Source organism: Hypomesus nipponensis, chromosome 7 (assembly GCF_054491055.1).
Source record: "Hypomesus nipponensis isolate SF chromosome 7, ASM5449105v1, whole genome shotgun sequence".
In the NCBI taxonomy this organism is placed as follows: Eukaryota; Metazoa; Chordata; class Actinopteri; order Osmeriformes; family Osmeridae; genus Hypomesus; species Hypomesus nipponensis.
Window position 1 is genome coordinate 12,608,932 of NC_140367.1, and position 24,413 is coordinate 12,633,344.

At 41.1% G+C, this 24,413-nt stretch overlaps 1 protein-coding gene across 2 annotated transcripts in view; it reads left to right on the forward strand.

Moving 5' to 3' along the window:
• The window catches only part of ttll12 (tubulin tyrosine ligase-like family, member 12), a 40,675-nt gene that overhangs the window by 9,123 nt on the left and 7,139 nt on the right, over nucleotides 1–24,413 (forward strand). For both annotated transcript variants that reach the window (XM_084701112.1, XM_084701113.1), the window contains 7 exons: nucleotides 3,192–3,325; nucleotides 3,525–3,601; nucleotides 3,699–3,815; nucleotides 7,474–7,668; nucleotides 7,915–8,026; nucleotides 20,440–20,591; nucleotides 24,287–24,368. In XM_084701112.1, coding sequence (XP_084557238.1) covers nucleotides 3,192–3,325; nucleotides 3,525–3,601; nucleotides 3,699–3,815; nucleotides 7,474–7,668; nucleotides 7,915–8,026; nucleotides 20,440–20,591; nucleotides 24,287–24,368 — 869 coding nt within the window. The remainder of the gene's footprint in view (nucleotides 1–3,191; nucleotides 3,326–3,524; nucleotides 3,602–3,698; nucleotides 3,816–7,473; nucleotides 7,669–7,914; nucleotides 8,027–20,439; nucleotides 20,592–24,286; nucleotides 24,369–24,413) is intronic.

A 24,413-nucleotide genomic window follows, 5' to 3' on the forward strand; every position in this document is an offset into this window, starting at 1 on the left:
AGCATGCAGAATACAGTCGTTATGTAGAATATAAAATACAGTGGGTTTCTGTAAGAAACATGTCACATCCAAAATGAATGAGGATCTTATGGCATGATCTCATACCGCATGGACTCATTACTGCATTATCTCATTAGTGCATGGTTTTATTACTGCATGATATCATACTGCACACTCCTGGGGTCAAATGTATCAAACTCATCTGTAAAAGTATGCCTACGGAAAAAACTGAAACTCTGGCCCTCATGTACGTACATTTGCAGATGTAGCGTTATCAGCACCGTGGCCAACCCGCAGAAAGCGCACGTGGTGATACTTCCGTTTACGTAATATTTACCAAACCTGCAGTTCATCGGGTAATCAACGCCTTTGACCGCAAATTGCAAGCATTTAAACGTGCAATTGAATGGGCCTCCTCTCTTTCTATGTTGGATCAGCCACCAAAGTCAAAACAGCGAAAACAAAGATTTAGACATAAGGAAATTGATGTGCCTGTTCATGAGATAACAGCTCATTTAAATATTATACAAGGCCTGAATTCCACACCGACACAAAAAAAATGCCATCTGGACTGAAATTATAATGATTTCGTGTTTACTCAACTGAAAAAGTGTGATCCTTGTGGCAAAAATCCTTTCAGCTCTTCTCCTTGGCCTATGTCTTCGTCCTGCCCGGATTACTGCTGCCATTTCACCAGGAGGCATATGCGAGGAAACCCGCATCCTGGTTTACACCTGCTTTTAAGAGGTGAAGAATTTTTCACGGGTGTTTTTTGTACATACCGCGGAATACATAATTAGGCGCACTTTACGCATTCCATCACTTTATGGGAAACTCCCACTTTCCCCTCCTGTGAAGCGGAAAGGCGCAATTAGCCATTTTCTGTTCCCGTGACAGGCAGTCTGCACTTTTACCTCAGTGCAGCATGTTTGTACATACCTCACCATGCTTTTACTTGCACGTTGCAAAACAAATACATCTGAAGTGGGCACAAAAGCTTTGAGGCCCTCTGTACGCAAAGTGTTTTGACTGATATTACACGTTTGTCTTCATAGATTACACTTAAAGCTTGTACGTGTAATCCAGAGAACCTAGCAGTTAGCAAGATAGCTTTAAAAGCCTAGAGCTCACCCTCACTTCAGGTGTCTCCAAAGCCACTCCTCTATTACACATGAACACACACAGAGCAGTCTAAATACTTTATTACATTTTCAAAACTAGTGCCCATTGCCCATGATGCAGTTGGTGATTAAGATGCCAGTGAAAACCACAATACAAAAACAATACAGATTACTCTATAGATAGTGCACAGTGCCTGTGATAAAAATGTGTGGTGCATACACACAGAAATTCCTGGAATTACAGATGGAGCATAGTCAGGGCTCAAAGTTACCGTCGTCCCGGGGACGATGAAAAAGATGTCTGCGACAGTTTAACACAGACTTTGGGACGGCTGCAGGACGATAGCCCGTAACAATATAAAATGCATACACCAGTGGTTCAACACATTTAAACACAAGGCGGGTGAAACATATCACATTTAGCTCTGGCTTAAAATTACATAAACTATGAACAATTGCTTCACATTACAAGCACTGCTGTGTTACATGCTGCTCCAGTTTCCTGTTGCGCTTTGTCAAACAACAGTGGTCGTCCATCATGAGTAAACTAGCCAGCTAACATTAATTCCAACCCGCAAGCGAACGTAATTCCAACCCTGCATACGCCCAAGACCACAGCCACTGCCGACATAAGACCTGTAGACCATCATGTCAATTCATACATGTAGGTAATGCAGTGGCGGGCCGTGCATCTCACACCAAGGCCTTCAGTGACGTCATACTTAGTCCTACCTAAATTAATAATAATAATAGAATAATAAGACTTTATTTACATAGCACATGTCATACAAGAATTGCAGCTCAATGTGCTTTACATAAAATCAATTTAAAAAAAATACACAATAATAATAAAAACTTGCTTGGTCTTTAGAAAAGCCCAAAACAAAACTTAATACAGTATAATTCAAACCAAAATAAAAGTCCCAATAAGATCTCTGTTCAAAAGAGAAAAGCCCAGGACAAAACATAATACAGTTACAATTCAAACCAGCATAAGATCTGTTCAACTCAAGTATTCAGCTGTAAACATGCATGTTTGGTTCACCCCGGGTCTGTATCTGTAAAACCATACACTCTGTTAACAGATCCCTTTTCCCCAGATCAAAAGTATGAGCCGTATTCTCTGTTAACATATCCTTTGCTTCAGATCAAGAACACAGATTGTTTTACATTTTTTCAATACTCAATGCGTCCAGAGTTCTTGTACGCTATCAGAGTTCGCCAACTCTGACTTAGACAAAGTAAAAATAGTAAGTCAATTAATTACCCAAATTTACTAAACCAAGATTCTAATATTTTTACAAGTAACACACATACATCTCACTGTTCACTGTATGTCCAGTTTGCACACCGAATTGTCATTATTCAACTATGACAAGGTAAACTTGGTTTTGCAGTCAATGACCCTTTTAAACCTTCTGAATTTAGCCCCGACACTATCTAACTAAAGGGGGACCCATATCGACTGGCTTGCTCATGAAAGTGACACGTCAGGAATTTTACAAATGTGGATGTAGAGCTAATACAAATAAAAACGTTGTCACAACATTGTACTTTAATGTGTAGATAAACACTTAAACATACACACTTAAACATACACATGTATCAAAACATTCTGGCCTTAAAATTAATCATGAATACATAAATAATTATACAAACAACATTTAAAATGTTGTCCTTTAAAGGGAAATTATATAAATAACTCCAAATACACAAACAATTAAATGTTTTCTTTTTCCTTCTTCATAGCATGTTATTATTTTCATAATAACACAAAAACAAACACAACCAAGTAAGAAAAATTGTGGATGGTTAACAAAGAAAAGCAACAACTCTTTACTCTTCAGTTTAGACAGTATTTTTTGCTCACAATTGGCTGCTTCAAGCTTTGCTGCTTAGCCACCAATAATAAGAAGAAGAAGAAGAAGAAGAAAAGGTAGAAACAATAGGTGGCTTCGCATCTTCGCTGCTTGGCCATCAAATTATAAAACAATGTATTGTATATTCTTTTAATAAGGTCATGAGATGAGTCAAACACAAAAACTCTGATCTTCATTGGTTCTCTTTCAGACGAAGTGACACGTGACTACGCATACGGTGAGAGCAACCCTCTGCTGAGAAGATGCCGTTTGTTACCGTGGGTACCAGCTAACCTTGAAGGAGTCAGTACAGTGACCCCTGAGCCCTCCGACCTTTACTATGAGGTAAAGGACAAACCTAGACAGATTTATCAAACAGTTTCACTCATATCCAGACGATAGAATAGGAGAGCTGCATGGAGAGGCAGTGAAAGCACTCACATGTTTACATTAATACATCCCCATTTTGGAATTCCTTACGTGTCATTATTTTGGTCTATCCCCTACAAAAACCCTGCTCTTCTGTCATTCCTCAACGTTACAGACCATCTCACAAGAGAACAAAGAGAAGTTTCCAGTGGAAATCCTCCCCTACAGTGTTCCTGAAGACAAAGTGTTTAAGTAAGATAATTAATCGTCAATGTTCTGCCTCATACCATCCCTGCTTATGTATTTCACAACCAAGACCCACACTCACCTACCTGTCTTTCTGTCTCAGGGTGTACTCAGACATGAATCAGGTTCGAGAGAACCTCAAGCATCCAAGGTTCCAACTCACAGACACGAAAGAGGAGGCAGACATTATCTGGGGGTTCTCCCACATCAGAGACTACAGGTCAGATTTGGGTCACACACACAGTACCACACGGTGTTAATTAAGTATAGCGAATGAGTTTCTTCCCCCTTGTTGAGATGTCAATCAGTGGCTGGAAAGATGAACAACAATTTCCTGTAAAGTCCCTGTAAAGAAAAAAAGAGTTTGTCAAACCACAGAAAAATGTGTTACCTAACCACCCAGCCAAATTTGAGTGATTTATGTCGCCAAGTTACTAAAATGAGAAGGAATTGAACCAAATCCAGGATTCGGTTCCGGATTTTGGCCGAATATTGGGCTTTTTGATGAGGTTCGGTTTCAGTCGAAAAAATAAATAATCCACAGAGCCCTACTCTTGCACTACGCTGGTCGACATGAAGACGCTGCTGTTGATTACTGGAAGGTGTTTACGTAGGTGGACCGTTCAATGCAGTAGGCTGAGAGAAAGTGAAAATGGAACTTGTGAGCTGAAAAAGTGTTGTTTGGCAGTACTGGCAGTCAAAAGAAGGCGATTCAAGTCGAGCTACATGTTCAATATCCTGTTTCCGGTTCTATCCCGCCCGCGGGACAGAACCGAGCTCCCCTCCTGCCCGAGTTACATATATTTTTAGACTGCTACACATTCCATACATCCTCAAAGGTCCAAACTATCTAACCATGTCAAGTAGTTTGATATTATATCCAACTTCATATCCAAACATAGCCAAGAAGTTGTTTCTTCATTCTGCCTTCGCCAATTCAATTGTTGCACTCTCTCACGCACTATCGCTCATTCAAAGAGATGTGATTCGGCTATTTAAGATTGGAGAGTTTTAAGAAGGCCGCTACACTCTGCCCTTTCGATTGACACCTCGTTTGACCCAATAGGAGCTTCCATGCACTGTTGTCAGCCCTCTAAAGTCAACTAGGTCTGTGTCCTGCCCCCTCCCTGCCCCCTCCCTGCCCCCCCCCCCCCCCACACACACACACACACACACACACACTCGTTCTAAACACATTTCTCAAACTGGCTTTGACTGGCTCTGAAATGAGCTTGTTAGCCTTGTAGCTAAGGAAATGCTGTAAATGCTAATACCCAACATGCTAGGTATATGTGGAGCCTTCAAAATAAAAGTCCCGGGCACAATATAGATAGACACAAGCTGTGTTTCTTGTGTGTCAAACCTGGGAATCAGATAAAGCACTCCAATGTGTTCATGCTTCAGTTTGTGTTTCAGCAATACTAATGGGAGATTTAGATATTATATATGATAGTTCTAAGTACCACCTTCCATTAGAGATACCAATTATGAAAAATAATACCTTTATATCCTAAGTATCTGACCTTGGTTACAAAGGGTCATTTTGGAGTCTCCAAAAGGCCCTTTTAGAAAACGCCTGGATGTACCCTTATAAGAACATGTGTCAAATATGAATATATTGTGGTATTATGTCTGACATTTGACCTGAATTGGCTAAGGCTTCAAGCTGTGGTCCAATTTTGTCTTCCAGCTGATACCTACCACCTCTAGGCCTCTTCAGACAGACAGATAGACACAGACACACAGACAGACAGACAGACAGACACACACACACACAGACAGACAGACAGACACAGACAGACAGACAGACAGACACACAAACAGACACACGCAGACAGACAGACTCACACAGACAGACAGACACACACAGACAGGCACACACAGACAGGCACACGCAGACAGATAGGCACACACAGACAGGCACACGCAGACAGACAGGCACACGCAGACAGACAGGCACACGCAGACAGACAGGCACACGCAGACAGACAGACACACGCAGACAGACACAGACAGACACACACACACAGACAGACAGAGACACACACAGACCGAGATACATAGACTGAGAGACAGACACTGACAGACAGACAGACAGACACTGACAGACAGAGACTGAGAGACGGACACTGACAGACAGACTGACACAGACTGAGACAGACTGACAAAGACTGACAAAGACTGACAGAGAGACACAGACATGTACACAGACAAAGACAGAGACGCATAGAGGAACATAGAGACGGACACAGACAGACACAGACAGACCCACAGACACGCATCGAGGCACATAGAGACAGACAGAGACGCATAGAGGAACATAGAGACGGACACAGACAGACACAGACACACAGACAGACCCACAGACACGCATGGAGGCACATAGAGACAGACAGAGACGCATAGAGGCACATAGAGACAGACACACAGACAGACAGCCCATGAGATTATCAGTCAGTGGGACACCTGCGCTAGCTTCTTTTTACAAAGGTGCGCGATTTGCAGTTAAATGTCGGACAGCGTCTTATTTCATCCTCCACCTGGAGCCGATTTCTGTACTCTGTTTTCAAGGAATTCAATATGGAAAACCAGCCCCCCTGTTGAGAACCACTGCTCTAAGATATTTATGCAAATTATAATGTAGCCTTCATTTGTCTGCTGTTTCCTACTGTTGTGGAAAAGAGACGGCTCTCTTCAGAAGGATTCTCAAAAATAGATTGAGTTATTGAAGACCTTTCACAGTCAACATGAAAACACAGAGGAGGGGGTGTTTTTAAATCCACTATTGGAATTCACACAGGCTCTAACCCTAAACCCTAGTCCGTCCTCACAAAAAACACACCACACACACCTCAGGAATTAATATTTTCACTTTGAATCACAGTGTATCACTGATCACCAGCAAGAGGAGCCATTAAACAATATCTTTCAAAATTCAAGGTGGCTTTGGTGGTTTATTCAGCAACGCAGATGCAGCATATATACACGGCAGCTTCAAAAGGCACTCACATTTCCTTGGACATTTCATTATATAGACAAAAAGGGATCAGACCCCCGCCCTGTCTGATACAATGACATAACCTTCTAGAACATTCTAGAAGGTTCTTTAACCAGTTCCTATCCACCCCAAAACTGCGTGCGCATCCCCTGGCAACTTTTCTCTCCCTGGAAAAGCCCCCTCCACTTCCCTTTACATGCTTCATCTGAACTCCAGTTCACCCCAACATTCTTAACCCGTTCCTACATCCTCCACCTTTGTGCTATGCAATGATGCATTAGTCTAAACTTTGGCAGTACCCCTCTTCTCTCTCTACTTTATACCAGAGGAATGTACGATTTCTCAACTTGTGGCGCCATTCTCTGGGTCAATTAAAGTCCAAACAACTGACTTTCTAATAATGACACACAGACCTCGGCCTATGGCCTTACTTACATGTTAGCCTGTAATTCAATATTAGCCACACAGTTGGAAAACCCCCACCAGATATATTAATGTAGAAAGGTGTGTGCGTGCGTGCGTGAATGAGGCAAAACAGGGAAAGCACTTTGAGTACCGTTATGGTAGAAAAGCGTTATATAAATGTAGTCCCTTAACTTTAAAGATCTACACGGACACTTAATAGGCAAAATACATCACAATAAGAATATTGTTAGGTTTTGCACAACTGAACAAACTTTGTTTTGTTAAAAAAATACTTAAACCATTTGCATATATGTGAGATATACTGCAAACATTGGGACGGGAAAAATTATTTGGACATTCTAATGGATTCACTTAAGATCACAGTTAATGTGTTTCGTAAGTTTATTCCAGAGCTTCGTGGAAATTTTGACAAACACAGGCAAGCCCTGAGCTTGGTGGTCCTTGTCCCCAACAGGAAGCTGAGTGAGGAGAAACCGCACGTCATGATCAACCAGTTTCCATGTGAGACGATCGTCACGGTGAAGGACTGCCTTGCAGCAGTGTCAAGGAGGGCCCGGGGGGGCCAGGGGGCTGAGTGGCTGCCAGAGACATTCAACCTCCAGACAGAGCTGCCCCAGTTCATCAGACATTACCAGCAGAGACAAGAGAGGTCTGGAATGTTTTGATGTTGGGAGCAATTTGTTCCTTGACTCTACCCACCAAAAAACTGTCTAATTTAACACTCCTTGATCTTCTGCAGTATTTTTTACTGCAGTTTTACTGCACAATGACAAATAAAGTCTAATCTTCTATGTGCACTGTTTGTACGTCAAAGTGTTGACTAAAATAATACTTTTTTTTACAATTGCTCTCTTCATAAAGGCCTTTCTAATGTGTGTATGTGCATTTGCTATAGGGGAGAGGATAACCATTGGATTTGTAAGCCCTGGAATCTGGCTCGTGGATTGGACACGCACATCACCAACAACCTGGACTACATCATCAGACAGAGGGAGAGCACACCTAAGGTGGGACAGGCTGGTTGGTTGATTTCGTACATGTTTATGTTAGTCACAATGACTAGATGTGTTAAGTAATTGCATTAGTTGTAGGAGTAGTAGAAATTGCTGCATTGTAGAAGGTAAGAAGTAATAGGATGTATTTTATTAAATATTATTGTTTATAATTAATATTATAAATACATTATGCTAATTATTGTTATTATTATAAACATTATCTGCTAAACTATCTGCTTCTATTTTATATATTATTTCCTTGAAGTGAGGGTTGTGCAAGGTTATGAGTTAGGACATGAGTAGAACTGAAAAACTGAAAAGTCATGACAATAACACACTAGTAAGTAGCCTGCTAGAAATGAGTTCTCTATTGAAAATAGAGAAAATGTCATGTCAAGTGACTGGATCATTTACATTACATTTATGCTTTTAGCAGACGCTTTTATCCAAAGCGACTTCCAAGAGAGAGCTTTACAAAAGAGCATAGGTCACTGATCAGAACAACGAGGTTAACAACGAGGTAGTCCCAAACATTGCAAGCAGCAAAAACATGAAGCATACATTGCGAAAAACCATATAAGTGCCAAAGGGAAGAACCATAAGAGCGTGCAGTTAAACAAGTTACAATTAAACAACATGAAACTTAACAAGTGCGAGTGCAATAAAACAACATGAAACCCCAAAAGTGCAAGGGTGTACCTGTAGAAGAACAATCAACAGTAAAATATTTCACAGCGAGTATAGAAGTTTAAATCCGTTATAACTAACCAACAAGAGCAACAAGTCTCTCAATAAGAGTCATTGTGAACCTGAAGGAAACTAACATCAGGTCCAGCCAAGCATTCCAATGTGCCGTTGTACTCCCGGAACAAGTGCGTCTTGAGCCTTTTCTTGAAGGTGGGGAGACAGTCAGTGTCCCTGATGGAGGTGGGGAGCTGATTCCACCAGATAATTGCAGTAGAAGTGCAGGTTACGAGGCTTAAAGAGATTAGAGTACTTGATAGGTGTCTTGTATGAGGTGTGAGCAGTCTGCCTCGCTCAGAAAAGGTCGTCTAGGAGTTGGGGGGGAAGGAAGATGTTGACGGGCCGCCGGATCAAATACAGAGATTTGATGAAAAGTGTTGGGGAAATTCTAATATCTATACCTGTGTGATTATTGATAGGATGTCAGTCGGTGGCCGGAAAGTTGCACGACAATTAAGTGTTGACTGTGTTTATTAGAACGAGGTTGGATCATGTAAACATCCTCGACAGAGTGGCTAGATGAGTGGCACATGGATCCAAATGTCCTTTTATACAATGAATAGACCAGTGCAAATTTAGTTTCCACAGAACGTGTGGACAGCATGTAATTGTACACTTGAAAGACGACATCTGACAACATCGTTGTGTCCAATATCTATATTTGAAATGGAATGGAATTTCAAAGGATTCTGTTTTCTTGTTGGTCACGGCAACCCCGCCCCTGACGCAAGCGGTTCTTAATACGGACCAATCACAGCCAAGGGGTATCAGTAAAATGACGCACAGATAGACGGATAGTCAGGAAAATCAGGAGGTACACGCAGAGCTCTGCGAGGACACGCAGAGGGTGTTTCTTGACGGAGAGGGCGTTCCCCGAGTGCGTGTGCGTAAAAACGCAGAAGTATAAATCAGCCTTAACGTGTGCCTTTAATGGGGAACTGAGAAAAACAACATAGGAAACCAAGAATTTGTTCTCGGTCAGAAAAACTGTTTGGTCTTGTGACATTGATTACTGTCTTGTAATTGTTGATGGGAGGGGGAGACAACCTTCTGCAATAATATAATCTGTTGTAAAGTGATACTTTTGCACGCTTTGAGCTCTGCTGTACCCTGCTATGAACAATGCCTACTTTACTTAATTGAAGACAAGACTCTACAATGTTTTCTGAGCCCTTCGAGTGGGGGTTTAACCCCCACAAAGTTAAGAGCCATGGCCAGAATAGCAAGCATTGAAAGTTGCAAAATGTCACGGTTATGCGAGACTTGGGGCTATAAAAGGCTGGGCTGTAACTGTAACAATGCTCTGTGATAGAGATCTGTGATAGAGATCTACTAAAGCCTGTAACATCAAAGGAAATCACTAGTTATTCTCAATTCTTTCTTTCTTCAAAACAATGCATGAATGTTTTTAAACCATGTAACACTGTTGTAAAATACAACTAAGCATCATTTAACTAAGCACTCACACTTATTGCTGCACATCTAGTCCTTTATTGTCTGCTTCACTTACTTTTGATTTTATTTAGGATAAAAGCATCTGTTAAAAAAAATTATTCATTGTGAAAATGAACATCACAATTGAGCACAGATAAATGGGTAATAGGTCATTTTTTACTTAGTTTTATGACATTAGTTTTTGGTCATGTATACTTATACCAAGTGTTAAAATGTAGTGAGAAGCCACTATGTTTTCAGTTATCTGGTTCGTATTATGGCCTCTGGTGGAGTTTTATCTGTCACTTACTATCAGAAGTGACTCCAGGACAGCGGTCAACTTGTTCATGACACATTAAGAGCTTGACTATCTCCCAGTGCAGAGGTACTGCATAAATAGACAATGGTTTCTCTCTCATCATTGATGTTACATCAGTACAATTTACATTTGAATTACAGTGTTGTGAAGAATAGATTGTTCCCCTGATATTGATCCTTTCTTTGTGTCGGCGGCCCGTCAACACCTTCCTTCCCCCCAACTCCTACACGACCCTTTCTGAGCAAGGCAGACTGCTCACACCTCATACAAGACAACTACTCTAATCTCTTTAAACCTTGTAATCTGCACTTTAGAGCAGTTTGAAGGGCTGAGGACTCCATGAGACTGGGTTCACAGCTACTCAGCAGACGTGTTCCTGTAGTGGTGTTCTCTGTAAAAGATGTGCTATGAAAGATTACCATGTGGTGTTTGTGCCAGTGTGGGTACATATGCATTCCAGTTGATCTCACAATTCAGGAGACTGTAGAGAAGAAAGGTCTCTGTCTCTTCAGGAACGCTCTTATCAATTTAGGTCCTGGGTTTATTAGTATTATCTACCCTCTAATTGGAGAGAGAATCTAAATACTTCGGCTCTTCATAGACAAGACTGGAGTGTTTTAGGAAGGATAAACCATATCAAGAGCGATGACAGCTGTGTCATTGTTCAGTAATATAGGGGATCAGCCCAGTTGAAAGATGGCTGGCTCTTTCTTAGTCTCTATTTTATTCTATACACAAAAATAACAAATATAAATGGTATTTTCTGTAAGTCTGACGCAGAAGTTAAAGAAAATAATCACAGTATTTTTGCAGATCTGCAAGGTTCAAATGTCTGGTATACCAAAATTGAGTGTCTCAGAGGATTTGGACAACAAATACAGAATGATTAGCAGTTGTATAGTATCGTTTTATGGGAAGAGATTACTCTTTCCACTATAACCCAGGTCAGATGAGGTGACACCCAAACTGACTTCAGCAAGCATGGTGGAAAACCTTGTACAACAGAAGGCTTTGATCATCCCAAGATGGAGCTTTTAGGTGGGGTCATAACTGCGTTCATTCATTCTTTCCACTTCCTTGGAGTTGCATGGTATGATACACTCTGGGACAAATCTTGACCTTTCATCAGTTCTCTACTGACACAGACAGTTTCTAGCCCCAATTTATCAAGACCTAACCTATACCGGTGTATACAGGCTTTTGCCATCAGCGAGTGGCAAAAATCTGCTATAAATTTTGGGGGAGACAATTATATGACATTTTCTCAAGAGCACTTCCTGAGGGGGACACCAAAATTACTGCTGTAACACATAGCCTACATTGTAATATTTTAAATGTATATTATAAATATTATTTAAATGTACTTATGTTTTCAGTGATTTATTGGGGGGGGGCAAATATTATTAATCCTAATTGTGAAAATGAGCATTACAATTTCATTACAAAGAGCATTACAAAGTCATAAAAAATGACAGTATTGTTTATCTACGCCAGGGGTCCCCAAACCTTTTACTGCGAGGGTCAGATTATTTTTCCTTTCTTTAACGTGGGGCCGGGTCAGTCTGTAACAGAAAATGACATGGGCCGGAGTGATTACCAGTATTATTGTGGAGACAATTACCCACAACTGTGCTTGGTTTTGTTATGCGCCTGTCTTGAGACACTTTGATCCTTGGAAGGTATGAACAAAGAGACAAAGGTAGGTGAAGTGCAGACTTTACTTAAAATCTGTTGTTTAGGATACCTAGGAGAGCGATAACGTGGCACAGAGACAATTAACCACAACTGTGCTTGGTCTGAATAGGGTTTAAATACTGTGCAGGTGTGTGCAACAATGAGGTGTGAGTCGGCCCGGGTTCCTCCGCTGTCCGCAGTATTCTGGGGAACTAGACCGTCTGAGGGGTGAAAGAGGAGGATCCGTGTTAGTCAGAGATCGGATACAAGGCTCGCTTTATTTTGCAGAAGGATTGGAATCTCATGCGCTAGGCAGTCTCAGCAGACACAGTCTGGCTGGACCACAATTTCAGCCGATATTTATACAGAACATAACACTTTATACGGATAATTTTAGGCTGCATGTTGACAGTCAGTCATGATGTCAGGCTAATGATAAACAGATAGGAAGACTGTTTGTTTGGCTCGTTGCCAAGTTGTGCTAAGTCGTTGCTAAGCTCCTTGTGCAAGTGGCCGTCTGGCACAGCCTGGTGGCATACCAGGGGCTGTTTACAGCAACTCGTGTCCTGAGCTAACCCCAATCTAGTGTGTATGTCCAAAATACAGGGTTTTCGAGACCACAACAAAATCAAAACATTACTTTCATATGCATATTAATCAGTGTAAACTTTTTTATATATATAGTATGAATAAAAAAAATCTCTCTGGCATTGTTCAGAGGGCCGGTCCAAATGCGTGGGCAGGCCGTATTCGTCCCGCGGGCCGTAGTTTGGGGACCCCTGATCTACGCTATGATGAACCCCATCACTGTTGTTAGATATAATAAGACTAAAAGGTTTAGTCAATATATAGTCTGAAAATAGCATTAAATCCACGCTAATATTAATAACTTTTTCAAAATTGTGTGCCTGTTTGTGCACATTCTGAAGATTTTGCAGCCCTACTAGACTCTAGAAAATGTTTACCATGACCAACGGTTGCTTCGTTACAAGAAACAAGAAACCAATCCGATTGGCCAATGCTAGCATTTTCACGCTCCTCATTTACATGAGAAAATCCAACTTTCAACGCTCCGCTCGCCTTCCCACAATGCCCTACGCGAGCGTCAATGCCTGGTTTCATTGAAAATGAATTGAAAACTGATGCCCTGCGCCGCCCGCTCCGCTGCAGTGTGAACGCACCATAAGAGTCATTGTGATCCTGGAGGAAACTAACATATGGGTCAGCCAATCTTCCTAAATACCGTTGTACTCCCGGAAAACAAGTGCATCTTGAGCCTTTTCTTGAACGTGGGGAGACACGTGTCTCCAGTGTCTCTAATGGAGGTGGAGAGTTGATTCCACCATTGGGGGGCCAGACAGGAGAAGAGCTTGTCTTGGGACCGGGAGCTCTTGTGTTGGGCTTTGAGGGAGAGCTTGTCATCCATGGTAACCCCGAGGTTCCTGGCAGAGGATGAAGGGGTCACCGTCGCAGATCCCAGGGTGATTGAGAGATCATGGGAGAGGGAGGGTTTGGCCGGGATGATGGGAAGTTCTGTTTTGGCGAGGTTCAGCTGGAGGTGGTGCTTGGTTATCCAGGCGGAGATGTCTGTGAGGCAGGCCTCGATCCTAGCTGAGATCCCCAGATCATTAGGGGGAAACGACAGATGCAGCTGCGAGTCTTCAGCTTAGCAGTGGTAGGAGATGTCTTGGGAGGTGATGATTGGTCCAAGTGAGGTGGTGTACAGGGAGAAGAGAAGGGGTCCAAGGACGGAGCCTTGTGGGACACCAGTGGAGAGCTGGCGGGGGCCTGACACTTTGCCTCCCCAGGAGACCTGGTAGGATCTTCCTGACAGGTAGGATGAGAGCCACTGAAGTGCAGTGCCAGTGATGCCCATTTCAGAAAGTCTGGCGAGCAGGATCTGGTGGTTAACCGTATCAAATTCTGCAGAAAGGTCCAGCAGAATGATGAAGGATGACCTCAAAGCCACTTTGGCAGACTGGAGGGCAGTGGTGACTGACAGGAGGGCAGTTTGTGTGTAGTGGCCAGTCTTGAAGCGCAATTGGTTGGGGTCAAGCAGGTTGTTCTGAAAGAGAAAGTTTGACAGTTGGTTAGACACAGCGCGTTCAATTGTTTGTGAAAAGAATGGTAGCAGTGATACTGGTCTGTGGTTCTGGAGGACGGCCGGGTTAAGGGAGAGTTTTTTGAGTAGAGAGCCCGACAACTGTGTTCACTTCTTGAGAAATATTTACCTAAAATAGTGTTGCTGGTCACAAAACATATCCAGTCTTATATAAGCCTAAACTCTTAACATCTGGATACAATCAGAGTTAAACCGTCATAAACCCTAAAATCACCCCTTAGCAGATCGTCACATCATAAACTTCTAGAAATGTCCATATCTTAAATGTTGAACCTCCCTTGTAGGAGCATCCCTAAGAGTAATACTATTCATACTGTTAGCCACCTGTCCTTGATGTAACCATTATGGAAGGGGACTTTCCAAGAGCATATGTTCTGTTGAACGTTCGTGGCCTCTCAACAAGTTTTCGTGATGATTTATGTTCTATCAACCTTGAACCTGTCTCATTTATAACCCAGTCAAGCTCGGGGGTCTCCTTTTTTACAGGTTCGGGTACGGAGATCACCCGTCTTAGTTTGCCAGCGATTCCTTGAAAATATCCTTTTTACCTTTGAATCATACGACACCAAACCAACTACAGTATTGCAGGAAGTATTTACCAGTATTTCCTTATAACATTAAGGTTTGTTTTCCCTTATTCCTTTGTTTCAGAACAATACTAGTATTTCCTTATATCATCAAGATTTGTTCCCTTATTCCTTTGTTTTTGAACAAAACTACACCTATACGAGAGTAGTCTGAACAGTTTTAGACAGTGAATCTTAACCCTTCACACTTAAATACAGATAAATACAGTTAAACACGTAATTTCTATATGTCAAAATAGCTGCTCGTGTATCCCTTGGATCTGGAATAGGGCTATTTACTTATGTTGACTTGTGTCTAGATATATGAACTCTAAATAGTCTCTATAACTTAGGACGGACAATGGCTGTCTTAACTTTTTATTTAATTAGTACAAAATAATACAGTTTATATCTCCGTTTCGGAGTACCTTATTTCCCCGTTAAGGAGTCGTTATACTTCATTAAAAAACAACGACAAGTTTTATCTCCGTTAAGGAGTAGTTATAATCTATCTAAAAACATATAAGTTATATCTTTGTTATGCATAGCATAATGTTTTTCCGTTAAGGAGTGCTACACTTTTCTTTCTAAGTCAATGTTTCTCAGTTTTAAGGAATACCCCCTCCGTTAAGGAGCAACCTCTCCGTTATGGAGTAACCTCTCCTTAAGTCTCTGTATCTGAGTGAATAGAGATTCTAAACGCGCTTAGTTGTAATATAGCAGGTTAAGAGAGAGGTAGAGAGTGAGTGAGGGTGCTGATGAAACAAAAGTTCTGTACGTCTTCAGTCAATTCTCAAGATTTAAAAACAGCACTGGAACTCAGCAGGGTTGATGCAAAGTGTTTTATTGGTTCTCAGGTAACAAAGATTGCCAATAGAACGTGAGCGTGATCCCGGGATCAGACTGAAGTTTTCTTTGGACAATTTAACTTATATAGTCTTCTCCCCATTTTATGTTAATATGGTACGATATTTGTTGGTTTCGTAGACATTAGGTAATCCTACAAAGCGGATCCCTTGTCTCAAAACAGATACTTTCCACATAGACACTACTTCCAATTAGGCTCTTTCTGACCTTGAACAGCCAGCTGCATTAGGCTTCTGGGCGTAAGGCCACAAATATGTCTCATAAGTTACAGCTATGCATCCTGGTCCTTTATGAAAGCATACACATGCTCCTCTCCCCCACTCATCCTTTAATTATTTAAACCGTATATTTTGGGCTCCATGTCTCCTACCATTGTTTATGGATAACAATAATCAGCAAACAGCTTTGCATCTGGTTTCCAACAATATAACTTGTAATAATATGGTTTCCAATAATATAGCATATACCAAAGAGTGATTACAAATATCTTTAAGTCCATAATCATTAACCATCTTCATAATTACAACAGTGTGATGTTTTTTCCACATCAGTGCTGCTTAACATTGACACAGACATCTTATTTATATGCTTCATACTGCTTTTCCCCTAACGGATATGACACGTCTCTCCTAATTTGGATCATGCCGGGGACCTGTTCCTGTGCACAGAAAACTTAGACATCCTTATTTAGGTTAGAGATATATCATGAGTTTCTAACGGCTGTCAAGTGTACTTCTATGCAAGAAGTTTAAGCAGTTTAACATTTCCTGTTTTCAAAGAAACCTAGAGCTCCCTATTGTTTCTCAATGCAAGATGTTTTTACCACATCCCATGCAAATAGTTTCTTACTGTGGTACAGAGGCATTCTGTCTAAACCTCTAGCAGGCAGTTTCTAATACATCTTATCTAAATACACATAAGCAAGCAGTTTCTAACACATCCTATGCAAATACACATATTATTTAGTAAGTTTTTCCTTCTCATTATTTCTCCAAGGTTCATCCAAAAGAAGGCTTCTTAAGAATCCTTCGACAGCTCGTAGTGAGGTTCTATAAGATTTTCAATTGACATTTTCCATTACACATATATACTGTAAACAAAGTTACATGAATAGCCATACTGACCTTATGACTAATTACGTACCTTTATTTGACAGATTTCATACCAAATAGTTATTTGATCATATTTTTCATATCTAAACAAACACTCACCGGCCACTTTATTAAGCACACCTCTTCAATTGCTTGTTAACACAAATAGCTAATTAGACAATCACTAATTGTGCACAAACCCCACTTAATCAGTTTTCACAAAGATTCTGGCATTCACCAATGTTTTCTTATTTGGGATTTGTTCTTGGTAAAGAACTGAATTTACGCACACCCAAGAGCACTCTTACGCACAATTGAGAGCTGACATGTTTGCGCAAAATAAGTAGTTATACCTTTTTCTTCCGTTCTAATTTAAAATTGAATATTTCTCTCCTTTATAATTTTCATAATTTTACACATTTTTTTGTTCATTTTAATAAATAAACACTACACTTACACTTCTGCTCATTTGTAAAGCACTTCAAATTTCCATTGTGTATGAATTGTGCTAGGCCTATATAAATACAGTATTTTACAATCGCTATGACAGTTTTTTCAATACCTTTAACACGTTTCCTAAACGCTCAACACAGTGAGCACAACATCCATCTGTGTATGCTATACAATTAACACATTTCTTGTTGCTTTGACACAAAATGCATAGAGTAAATACACATTTTAAATGCTTGAACTTCTTTCACAAACAAGCTCAACCAAGACCAAAACAATTGATTTTTACTGCCCAATTTACCAATGCTTTCATACTGTCAGCAAAACAGATAACATCATCATATTTAACATGAGAAACAGCTGAAATACTGTACATCACAGCTGATTCCCAACTAGAAAACACTCTGACCATATGGTATAGACAGTAAAGAGGACCTCTTTGGGCTGATCTGGTGTGGAAAAAGAACAATATAGAGCAACATAAGAAAGTAAGAATACAGTAATGCCTGCACAAGGGAGAGGAAGACAAGTACCAGGACAAGGGAGAGGAGTTAGAATGTGTGGTGGCAATCAGAGAAGGGCCAGCGCTAGGGTAATACTGTAAATGGAAGCTATATTGCATATTTCTTGTCCTGTTGCAAATGAAGCCTTTACTGCTGCAATTATGTTATGTCTTCTTTTTTTCAATACAGTAACCGTACATCTATAAAGTTACTCTGAGATTGGTAATTCAAAAAACTGTAAACTAGCCTTGCTTTGCCTTCATTTAAAATCAATTATGTTAACGGTGACATCAAATAATAAGTGACTAATCACTGTATTTATAGACCCAAAGTAGGCTTATTCCGCACACTAGGACTACACCACACAATGGCGTATTTATTGCTGCTGCAAAATGTTGCAGATCGTTCCCTGAGGAGGGATCACATCTTCCTTGACCATACCGATTTATTTGCAGAGAGCGACGATTAGGCTACCTGTTGGAACACTAGGCTACCAAGAGCAGTCCTGTAACAGTTGACTGATTTCTAGGCTTAAGTTTTTATGCTTAAGAATTCAGATCAAGACTTCATCAGTTCTGAGCACTTCTCCAGATACAGCGTTCACTGCATGAGTAATTGCATACCATGCATCAGTTTTATTTACTGATTTGTATCCACAGCCGACACTATTACGTAAATATGATGTGTCGTTTGTCGCTAACTTCTTGCAGCTGTACCTCCACTTCAGAATTATTAGCACGTCATTTTGAAATTTCTCTGAGTGTGCACACGGCCCTGCCCTATCATGCTCTTTTATGGAAATTAACAGGGCGTTTACCTATGCTAAATAGGAGCAACGGGGCAAGAGTTTTTAACTTACAAAATAATAAAGAGGAGAATGGCCAGACTGGTTTGAGATTATAGAAAGGCAACCAGAACTCAAATAACCACTCACTACAACCAAGGTATGCAGAATACCATCTCTGAATGCACACGTTAAATCTTGAAGCAGATGGGCTACAGCAGCAGACCACACCGGGTGCCACTCCTGTCAGCTTAGAACAGGAAACTGAGGCTACAGTTCGCACAGGCTCACCAAAATTGGACCAAAGATTGAAAAAATGTTGCCTGGTCTGATGAGTCTCAATTTCAGCTGCAACATTCAGATACTATGGTCAGAATTTGACGTAAACAACATGAACGCATGGATCCATCCTGTCTTGTATCAGTGGTTCAGGCTGCTGGGGGTGGTGTAAGTGTGTGGGGGATATTTTCCTGGCACACTTTAGTACCAATTGAGCATTGTTTAAATGCAACAGACTAGGGATGGGCATAATTAATCGACGATCGATTATCGATCATTAAGAATTTCGTCTGACATTATTTGTTCATCGATAAAACGAATGCGTGTTCTGTTGCGTAGTGTGAGTCTTGAAGGAATGCAATGGATTTCGCTATGTGGCAGCAATTAAACATTTTATCAAACAAAGCCAATGTTTGGAGAGAAAAAAACGCCACAGGCCTACTCGGTTACCGGCGAGGTTCCATGTATTTCAAAAGTAAACATGAAGAGGTCACGGCGGACTGTAGCGTGAGACCATTTTGACTTAAAAATTACTTTGTTCACTGCCAACACTGCAAAGCTGAGTATAAATACAACTCCTCCACGACTCAAATGATGTACCACTTCAAGAACGTCCATCCGACCCTGGTAAGAGAACCAAAAATGAACATTGTGTAATAAACGCCACCCTTGATTAAACGCTGCACCAAAAAAATCTGAAAACCTACCTTGTACCAGGTAGTTCATCGAAGTGAGGTAGCTGACTTTTGCCACTCGCGAATTCGCCTTTCATCAACCCCAAGTTTGCGGGCTACAGATCTGTTGCTGCTGGTGAGTGCACTTCACAGCTTTCTGTTTGAAAGCTAAAGTGTAAGAACGACGTTTCGGCGTGCTGCTTCAGATCAGAACGTGTGGCTTCAATTTTACACAAGGCTTTGTGTTTATCGTCCTTGTCTATTCTTTGTTTGTCGATGGCTACACTGCTGCTACAAAATCTCTCTTACTAATTAAACGCCGCCCTCGAATAAACGCCTCCCTTGAATAAATTAAGCACCAAAAATGAACATTGTGTAATAAATGATGCAGTGTTTAATGGAAGAAATACGGTAGTTAGAAAGTGTTTTCTATACATGTGAGGTTGTCTCTTGCTGTGGTCAAGAGGTCACGCAGTGGGCTGGTGACAATACAGATTGGAGAATGTGCACTTTAACCTGCGGAAAGGGCAACATGCAGAAAATAGTATACACGATGAGCTATGACCACATCACTTGTGTGTTGTTATTCTGTGCCTTAAGTTGTGGAATGTGTACCGTTTAAGGACATGTTTTGGTGGTTACTATATTTGTATGGTCCAGTTCATGCATATTATGCTCATGCATCTGAGAGACATGTTTCTCACTCATGCCAACCACTCTGCCTGTCATGGTGACCTGATCCGAGCAGCTCGATTTAATAAACGAAGTCAACTCTTTCATTGTGGTGCTTTCCTTGGCCCATCCTCTGGCAGAAAATCATGTAACAGTGAGCTATGAAACTGGCTCTCTGGTTAGATGGCTGTCTGGCTTGTTGGCTGACTGACTAACTGGCTCCCCCTCTACCCGTCTGTTTCACAGGTGGTGTGTAAGTACTTGGAGGACCCCGTGCTGTTTCACAGGGAGGAGGTGGGGATGGTGAAATTTGATGTGCGCTACATGCTGCTGCTGCACTCGGTGCAGCCCCTCAGACTCTACGCCTACAACGTCTTCTGGCTGCGCTTTGCCAACAGGTCAACACACACACACAAAGTCTGCGTGGCTATTCTTGTGGGAACTTAAAATTCAGTTCCATTCAAAATCCATTATTGCCTAACCCCTAACCCTAAAACTTTCTTTGACTCCTAACACCAACCTTTAATGTATTTGTAATCTGAAGGACTTAAAATCTTTGTGTCTATTCCAATATGTAGTGATGGTATTCAATGACACAAGTTTGTGTTCTAGAAAGAGTGGTCTGGAGTTGCAGAGGTCCGATAATATCAGCTTTAATGCAGCAGTAGTACAGAGCTCTGGGATTTCGTTCTACGGTCTACGTTTCCCTACCCGCAACAGAGTTTTGGGCTGGTTCACGAAGTCCAAACTGGTTATCTGTTCCTGCTTTAGAATATATTATACAGTGCAGTAAAATGAAAAGATGAAAAGAGGGTTGAGCTTTCTCATGCATCAAGGAGTTGTTCTTGCCAGCGCGTCACACCTGCTCGGGTGCTGTCTCAGCCCGGTTTTAAGGTTGCTTCTGGAATGAAGAGATTAAGGGTGCTTTCACACCTATTATTCCGTTTGCTTGGTCTGAATCAGTGGATGAGTTGCTACTTTGTTGCATTTTTCATTAGGTCCGGTTAGTGTTCACGGTCCTGTTTTAAGTGAACCAACGTTTGTAAAATAAAAAAAACAATGACGTATTTAAAAAAACTGACACGCGGTCATACAGGTTGTTAATCTATTGGACAGAAAATGTGTGAGGGGAAATCACTTCCTTGTCACGAAAAACAATGGAGAATCTGCAGGGTATTGCGGTTGCAATACTATCTTTATTTTTTATGATTTGGTGTTGACCGACCACTTTTTTTGGGTTGCTCGTTGGTCTTTTACTCAGCATTATATCCAGGTTATCAAACCATAGGAATTGTTTTTGTCCGACATGCTACCACTTTTTCATGGAAAATCACGCACTTTTAGCTGTCAAAATGTTTAACTTTCAACCAACATCGGTCTACTGTGCAATAATGACGCTTTCTTTTAGTATATCACTAAATAATTAAAATACCTCGCTACTCTTGTGTCTCCACAAGTATCTCTGCAATATGATCCATTAACCCATATTTGCCAAAGAGTCTTCACTTCATCATTCCCCCACGTTTTCCCTCAGCTAATTTTGCTTCTAATGAGTAGGGATGGGCTGATCAATCCTAAAGTATCAATATTTTCGATACTGGCATTGTATCAAAAGGATCGATTCTCAATTTGAAATATCGACCTGGGATTTCTTTTTTTAAACAAGTGATTTTAGAATATTTTTATAATAGTAGTATGCCGTATAGTATAGAAATGTACTTAAATAATAAAGTAAATGGGAACTATTTTTTCTTCCACTGTGTCTGTGCTTATCATGCGTACATCAGCGTTGCAGGTGGGTCAGTTTTCCCTTCTAGTGATATTACAAGAATTTAGCCTACTCATATTGTATAATTCACTAAGAACACCCTTTGAAACAAAGAACCCCCTTTGAAACAAGCTACTGTTATGGTAAGTGTCCACTACAGCAGGCGCGGAGCGGCGTCACCAGGCGTTGACGCTGGTGTAGGGCATTGTGGGAAGGCGAGCGGGGCGTCGACGCTCGCGTAAAGTATTGTGGGAAGGCGAGCGGGGCGTCGAAAGTTGGATTTTCTCAACTTTATGTAAATGAGGAGCGTGAAAACGCTAGCGTTGGCCAATCGGGTTGGTTTCTTGTTTCTTGTAACATAGCAACTGTTTGTCATGGTAAACATTTCGAGGTTTGACAATTTGAAGATGGAAGAGCAACCCATTGTATGTGTCTACACTCAGTCTTGTTTTATAATCCTCTGTACGATGGAAGAGACGTTAACAAAAAATGTATACCTGGCGCAGGGTCGCCGAGGTTGTCGGTGTCTCTGGTGTGTTAAATTCAGTATTGTCACTTTAGCTAGCTACAGTACGCAACCTAGCTCTAACTTTCTTCTGTGATACAATCAGACCACACCTTGACCCTTACCTATCAACATATGACTTGCAGTGCAACAATATGTAACACAATGAGGTGTGAGACTGTAATAGAATTTTAGATTGTATGTCAAATGAATGTTTCAATTGTGTTTGAATTATAAGCTCCTTTGTTCATTGATAGGGAACATCTTGTGACTACCTTACAGCTTGCAGAAAAGGACAAGGGTCTAGAGGTGGTGAAGGATTGAGAGGGAATGTTTGTTTGTCCTGAGGTACTGACCACTGTGGAAGAAATTTAGATTTCCTGTGTGCTTACATTATTCACTAATCAAGAGAACTAGTCATTGGATACTAGTTAGTATGTTCACATGTAAGCTTGCTATTAATAAGAGTAGATTGTGTCTATGTGTCAGGGTTAATAGATGTTTGAGATCAGGAGAAAGTACTGGCTAAATGGTCCTTGTCATGACTACAAGGAGAGCTCCAACCATGTGTTGGGAGCTGTGAATCTCTTTCTCTGAGACTGTTGTAACGTCATTTCTGCCTGACTGTCACTATCTATGTTTACATTCTTGTGCCCTATAAAAGATGGTCCTCTGTCCTTCAGAGCGGAGAGAGACTTGATTGAGACCTAAGCCTGGTGTTGTGTTGTCATTTATTGTCAGAGGTCTGGTTTTCTCTCCCAATCTGCAGATTGATAAATACTTATTAAAATCCAGAACTCAACTGAACTTAGTCACTCCGTTTATGAAGAGACGGACAAAACACTTTCTTCATCACCACCCTGTGGGGCAGTTGTCCCTTGGGGGTGGGAGTTTTCTAATGCCTTTTATCTAAGACGTTTGACCTAATGGGGATTAGTTTGACCAGAGAGGTACATCTGGAGACATGACGTCTGGGAGACTTATTATGTTTACTGTATGCACCTTCCTCACCAAAGTCAATTCCTTGTTTGTGACCACTGACCACTTACTTGGCGATTAAACACTATTCTGATTCTGATTAAAGGTGCTGTAAATAAAATTCCATGATTTGCTTCTTAGTACATTATATACGTGTGAAATGAGTTGCTGAAATCATGTGCAAAGCATGAAAATGTTATCGCACTAAACATTATCGTTGATCGTTTCCCACCCTTTTCAGATCCGGTTTTGTATAGGCGGGGCAAAACCCAACCTATCTACGTCACAGCCACATATCTACGTTAGATCACAGACAGTTTACAAAACCTGAATTCTGTTACTCAGGTGGTATGATGCAAAGACAAAGTAATTAACACATAAAACACTTAGAGACTGCAGGTAGGTCTGTTCTGATATCAGCAATTAATTTAGCTAGTTGTTGCTGTTGTTGCTAAATTCAATACATTCGAGGGAGCAGAGCTTCTGCTCCTTCAGATGCCCCCCCCCCCAGTATCAAGCAGAGCAGACTACTGATTTTCTCACAATTTCAAAGCCTACTTGTCAGTGTTTTTTTTCATTCGAATTTGGATGGGTAGTTAACAATTATTTTTTAGTTCGGCTTTACAGTCACTTTAAGAGTTAGGGGCTCACTGTATGGACCTCTTGACCTCAGGAAGCCTCATGTATACAGAAACTAGCATATGAGAGGTGGGGGGCAGGGTGACACCCAGTCTATTGCTCTATTTATGCCTTTTATCTCTTCCTCTACCCCCGCTCTTTCCCACTAACCTTTTTTTACTCTCCCCTTCCTCCCTCTATCTCTCTCTTTCCACTTTACACAGGCCTTTTTCTCTGGACCATTTTGATGACTATCAGAAGCATTTCACTGTGATGAACTACACACAAGGGGTGCAACTCAAGCAGGTACAACATACAAGCAAAGCAAACATTTATACACACAGACAGGAG